The sequence below is a fragment of the Oratosquilla oratoria genome, chromosome 20 (assembly GCF_046742065.1).
Source record: "Oratosquilla oratoria isolate Oo_2021 chromosome 20, ASM4674206v1, whole genome shotgun sequence".
Taxonomy (NCBI): Eukaryota; Metazoa; Arthropoda; class Malacostraca; order Stomatopoda; family Squillidae; genus Oratosquilla; species Oratosquilla oratoria.
Genome location: NC_134796.1, coordinates 44511650 through 44518071, shown reverse-complemented (window position 1 = coordinate 44518071; position 6422 = coordinate 44511650). Strand labels below are relative to the sequence as shown.

At 39.7% G+C, this 6422-nt stretch overlaps 1 protein-coding gene across 3 annotated transcripts; it reads right to left on the bottom strand.

Annotated features, from left to right (window-relative positions):
- Window positions 1-426: 426 nt before the first annotated feature.
- On the bottom strand, window positions 427-4292 carry LOC143036523 (zinc finger MYM-type protein 1-like). Of its 3 annotated transcripts, XM_076203986.1 has the most exons (3): window positions 4037-4292; window positions 3099-3238; window positions 427-2970 (listed from the first exon to the last, which is right to left on the bottom strand). In XM_076203986.1, the coding sequence occupies exon 3, from the start codon at window positions 2605-2607 to the stop codon at window positions 1663-1665; it is 945 nt and encodes a 314-aa protein (XP_076060101.1). In that variant the 5' UTR covers window positions 2608-2970; window positions 3099-3238; window positions 4037-4292; the 3' UTR covers window positions 427-1662. The 3 variants fall into 3 exon arrangements, with proteins under 3 accessions (XP_076060101.1, XP_076060100.1, XP_076060102.1); XM_076203985.1 differs by having other exon boundaries at window positions 3099-4292; XM_076203987.1 differs by having other exon boundaries at window positions 3113-4292.
- Between the last annotated feature and the right edge of the window lie 2130 nt (window positions 4293-6422).

The following is a 6422-nucleotide window of genomic DNA, read 5'->3' as shown; positions in this document are numbered from 1 at the left end:
GAAAATGGGAATTCCGATCATAGTAGTGAAGAAAATGGGGAAGAACAGGATGAGGAAGAGAAAAATTAGGGATACAAGGCAGAAAGAACAGGAAATACTGGCGGGTATGTCTAGACATGGGCTAGGCCTAAGCCGAAAGTAGATAATCTTATTCTTGGTGTTAACGTTGCCAATGAATTAGTGTTGTGGCCATAGGCCTAACCATGACTACTTATCTCTAGAGCAGTGGTTCTACCTGTGGGTAATTCCCAGGGCCGTTTCTAGCTTTGTGGGGGCCCTAGGCAAGAGGCAGTTAGGGGCCCTCAAAAGTTAGAGAGCTAGACAGATTGGTATTTCATTTATACCTGTGAAGTTTGCCAAACAGTAATTAAACGATTTCTATATCTTTTGATGGTGTTAAAGGATGCAAGTAACTATTACACCATATTTATTTATTTAAACATTTATTTTAACTTAACATCACAGTCTCTGAATACAAACCACACTTCAAAATATTGGTAACTTAACATCACAGTCTCTGAATACAAACCACACTCCAAAATAGTAGTAACTTAACATCACAGTCTCTGAATACAAACCACCACCAACTGCATTGTATTGGGCTCAAAATCTCTGCTTTCTGGCTTTTTTTTTTACTAGCAAAATCATCAATGATATCTTCATACAACACGTCTTTCCCCACTTCATGGTTGATGCTGATTATTGCAAGACCACTGAGTCGCTCCTGCCCCATAGATGATCTTAAATAGGTCTTGATGAGTTTCAGCTTCGAAAAGCTCCTCTCTGCTGAGGCCACAGTCACAGGCAATTCTCAGTGCAACCCACAGATTGGGATACAATTCCTCAAAATGTTTTTTGTGGATAAAGGTGAGGAGCTCAAGAGCAGTCATTTCGTCTGAGGGCAAACTTGGTAAGTGTTTAACTTCCATAGCCAGTTCCTTTCCATCAATGTCACTTTCATTTCCAGAGGTTAATGTCTTGCATAGTTTGTCACACTGGTTGTTCAATGACTGATCATCCAGTTTCTGGAAATTGAGCAGCACTCCAAATTGGTCTCTTACTTCACTCAGAGTTTTAAATCTATCAGTTAAGGATTGAATGGTAGTGTCAACAACAACATTAAAGAATGTTATTTCTAGCCTCTTCATTGCAGATCTCATCTGCGGCCTCATAAGCAAAGTGTCTTTTTGTACTTCTTAATCTCTTTTCTTTGAGTACAGCCTCTACATTCATTTTCTCACACATATCTTTAGCAGAGACTTGAGCTGAAGTGAATCCAATTCTTCTGTAGTTAGTCAGAGATGTTTTCGCTTTAGTAAGGAGGTCAACTGCCACATCAAGCTGCATTTTAGGAGACTGCAGGAGCTTACTGACATGGTTCACAATGTGTAGAATGTCATACCATATGACTGTGCAAATGATAAATCGGTATGACCCCACCTCTTCTGCCAGACTTTGGGCTTCAACCTTGGTCAGAGGATCAGACACTTCCCTGACCTTCAACAAAGCTTCCCTTATATTAGAGGCCTGATACCGCACAGCTTCTATGCTATTAATACGGCTCTCCCATCTTGTGTCACTCCAGGTCTTGAGTGCAACAGTGACATAATCTTTTAGGATTGCCCATCTTTGTGGTGAGGCTGAAAATAGGTTGTACAGTTTCTAAACAGTGCCGAAATAGCTAGTGGCATCTATTGAAGCTGTTGCTGCATCAGATATCATCAAGTTTAGGGAATGTGCTCCACATGGAACATAGAGTGCACGAGGGTTCTTCTCAAGAAGTCTGGCTTGAACTCCTTTGTTTCTCCCTTTCATGTTGGCACCATTATCATATGATTGTCCTCTGCAATCTTCAAGGAGAATATTCAGTTCCGTCAGTTTCTTTATAATTAGAGATGACAAACCAAGACCTGTTGTTTCAGAAGCTACAAGGAACCCCATAAAATGTTCCTTAATTTCTGGTTTCTTGTCCATTTTGACAGTCCTTATGACGACTGACATCTGTTCTTGATGGTTTACATCGGGAGTACAGTCCAAAATAATTGAATAATATTTGGACTGTTTAACTTCAGTCACCATTGTGTCCATTATTTTAGTACTGATTGAAGCAATAAGTTCATTTTGGATGATATTTCCAAGGTAGCTGGAATGACTGAACTGGCCACTCTCAACACGCTCAATGTGCTGCTTCATGACAGGATCAAATTTAGCAAGCAGCTCCACCTCTTTTAGAAAATTCCCATTATTCTGCTGGTGTAACGTGTTTGATGAACCTCTAAATGCAAGATTTCTCTCGGCTAAGGATTGGATAATGGCGATTAAGCGAGTCAGGACATCTCTCCAGCGCCTCTTTTCAGCCTCCAATAGTGTTCTTTCAGCTTGGTCTATTGTCTTTCCAGTTTGCAAACGGAGTTGTAAATCTTTCCAGGTTGCCATGTGCGCTATGTGTGCTGGACTGCTTTCATGACTTTTCAAAAGTGTGCCTATGTTTTTCCAGTCTGTCAGTCCTTCTGTCACTAACTTTTGTTCTTTGGTTGAAAATAATTTACAACAAAAGCAATAGAGAGCATTTTTTGTTTTTGAGTAGATAAGCCAAGTCCGCTTCATCTTTTCTCCATTAACCAATGTTCTACAAAAATAATGATAATGAAAACTTCTTCCGTCTTCTTTTTTTGGGAAATGTGAAATCAGAACTAATCTGAAATGGCCCTCTACCTACTGCATCCGTTCTAAATGCATCAGACAGAATGGTTGGCCAGTTAGCAGGATCTAGTGGTTTAGAATAAATGGGAGGCTGCTCAGAAGTAGATGATGCCTTCTGTGGTTCTGGGGAATGTGGTGGTCTTGGTGGCAGTACAGCTTCCTGGACAGATCCTGATGAATGTGATGGCACTGGAGCATCCTGTTCAGGAAGTTCAGAATATTCCTCTGGCTTGCTGTCTGGAGCTCCAATATATTTTAGAATTGATCCTGCAAAATTACAAATTTCCTTAGATGATTAGGCGTTAGTCTAAAATAATACTCACCATTCAGAAAACATAATAAAACCAAACTTTAATATGTTTCTTTAAATTATTAAATAAACGATAATGAATTACCTTTTTCTTTTTACCATTTTTCTTCGTCAAATTTCTTTTTCTTTCGTTTCTCTGCTCCGCTGAGATAAATTCGTTTTGATGCCATTACGGGAATGATGATTGGCGAGTCTTAGAGTCTAATGTAGGCCTAGCACAGAAATCTGTTAAGTGAAAACCTTATAAATACATGGAATCAATTTTACATACACGATATTCGAGTAGAATAAATATGATTATTTTTATCAGTGTAGGCCTAACACAGATATCTGTAAAGTGTAAACCTTTTAAATACCCCTTAATAAAAATAATTCTACATACACGAAATTCGGGTAGACCTGAAAGGTGAACAGATGGGTGATTGTTGAGCCTGTGGTTATCTTAATATTATATACGAACTAGAGAAACGGACCACACGACAAACGGAATAGAATTCATGTATTTCTGTCACTTCCTTTTGAGCTAACCTCGGTCCTGCCATCTAGTGTTTTTTCATTAGGTAGGTGAAGTGAGAAAATAAATAATCATAATTTTGATAATAAAGAAATAAGCGAATAAATGAATAAGGGATTGGATAAAATATCGATACAAAATCAACAAAATTGAACATATGAACATATATGAACATTGAATATTGAAAAAGGTGGAAAAGGTAAACATTCCATAGAATACAAACATTTCCTATTGTGCATACAAATATAATAAAAGGAATTCCAACTTACAGTCACAGAACACACAAACTTACAAATTTACACTATCAGAAGCTAAGCATGAAGCGACCAAAGAGTAAACAAGAACGCTGGTGATGCCAATTCCAGTGACAAATAAAGCCAAACAATTGGACAAAGAATAGTAAGCTAATGGCCAAAAAGAGTTTGTAATCAACAATTAGTAACATCTGTAGCCATAAGCCCTAGCTTAGTGAACACATAAATGAATAAATAAAGCCAATTAATGCTTACCATATTATATCTTTAGATTAAATAAGATATAGGTGATTTTTAACAAGATAGTATTTTTAGCAGACGATCAAAACATTTCAAACAATAACAAACACTGCAAGAGGCGTGTTGTTTATTTGCGTCGGCGAGCGGGAGAGGCACAGGCTCATATTTGACCTTCGGTAGCGTTACCTAGCCATTGGGCCGGCCGGGGGCCCCCTGGTAGGTTGGGGGCCCTAGGCAATCGCCTATACCGCCTATAGCTAGAAACGGCCCTGGTAATTCCCCACTGGTGGGAAATGGCGGAGTTGCCAAGTGGGGAATGACCGGTCGGACAGAAGAACCACTGTCTTTTTTTTTTAATCGATGTGATTTTGTTTCTTTTTGTTTGTTTCTGGTGTCTTCTTGTTGTCACCGATGCTGTGGCGGCGGGAAATGGAGAGTTGGCTCACTAAAAAGTGGAGAATTGGAGAAAAAAGGTTAAGAACCCCTGATCTAGAGTCTGTTGAAGATCTGGGGCCGTATACACAAAACTTGTTAGCACTAACAAATAGCTGTTAAGGGTAACAAATTCCTGTTAAGGCTAACATTTAGCTGTTAAGCACTAACAGTGATACAGAAAACTTGTTAGGGCCTTAAAAGTACTGTTAAGATAAAAGTGCTGAGGAGGACTATTAAGCTCTTAACAAGTTCCTGTTAGTAGAGAAGATGGCGGAGCAACAACAACTAAAAAGATGACTGCGAGTTTATCGACAGCGACGGGACATATTTAACGAGTACAATGACGACGAACTCATCAAACGCTTCAGAATGAACCGTGCTGGTATAATAAAAATGGCTGATTTAGTGAGGGACAAACTTCAATCCCGAACAGAACGGAATCGACCACTGAGTCCTGAGACGAAGGTGGCAATTACCCTATGATATTTAGCCACAGGTAAAATGCAGCAGTGACGAATTTGGGACCTCGCAAGCATCAATCAGCCGTGTCATTACTCAAACAATTGATGCACTATCAGAACCAGATATATCATATTGTAACTCAGTTTGTAAAATTCCTATTGACTCGCCAAGAAGTGCAAGTAAAACAAGCAGAGTTCATGGAAAACTGTAGGTTTCCCGGTGTTGTGGGTACCATAGATGGCACAAACATTAGAATTGGGGCTCCAAGTGTCGATGAACATTTATATGTAAACAGAAAACAATACCATAGCATCAACGTGCTTTGTCATGCCTCCCTCTTATCCTTGTGGTTTAAACTTGGCTTGAATCGCCCATTTATTATTATTTTTTTCTCCATAATCACGTTGATCAAGAGGAGTGTTTCCTCTTGTGACCAGTTTGGCTTCCTTTTCTTTTTCTGTGTTTCTTCTGCCATGTCTATGTCCTCTGAAATTATTGTTGAGTCTTCTGTCGGAAGATTTGTCTGTGGCACGGCCGCCTGTACAATGCGCCTTCGTCCAAAAATATCTGTCGTTGGTTAATAAGTACTTCTAAAAACCCATACATACGATATCTATGTGCTATCATGATACTTTATTAATAAATTCTGAACAACTGCATTAATAACACTGTTTTATGTGTGCAATTTTTGATAATACGTCCATTTACATGTTCATAAGCTGTTAACTTCAGCGCTGTTTAGCGAAATTAGCGGTACTTGACAAACAACTGTTTGCTAGCTAACAGTTGTTAGTTAAGCATTGGTGTATAACTTTTAGTGGTTTTCTGTTAGCTAGCAGAGATTGTTAAGGCTAACAAAAAAGTTTTGTGTATACGGCCCCTGACCTCGTCGACTTTTGGCCACTTTGGGGGTCGATCGAAGGACTGGCCTAAACTCGCATTTGCCTTTAGACGAGGCCGTACAACCACCGAATATTCAATAGAATGTGCCAGATCCTTCACAAAACAGTCGGGCTCAAAGTGGTTCAAGCAAAGTTTAGAATGTGCGCTGGGGACCCATAACGATCCCTTCTTTCTCTCGTCTCTATTCAACCTTCCGCACCCATTCAGCCCGTCGATCTGCATCACTGGGGGATTGATAGAAGCTCCGAACGCTACCTCACCTGTTTTTACATTCGACAGCTACACAATAGCAGAGGTGGTCACCATTAAAAAAAAAGATCATTAATCGTTCATCCGTTAACCAAAAATTTAACTTCGTTAATCGTTATGCCGTTAATTTAAGAGGAATGTAACGGAAGTTACCGTTAATCCGTCACGCCACTGACAGTAGCCGTGATGCTGCTAAAAGACTCCTCAATGGTTTGCTAGCGTTCTTGGGAGATGACGGTGAAAATGAGCTCGACGAAGCGCAGCTACTCGAATCTAAGGAAGCCTAAGCCTAGCTTTCCCGCGAAAAGAACCTGCCTTTACCCTCTCCTCAAATTGTACGGCAGTATGCGTT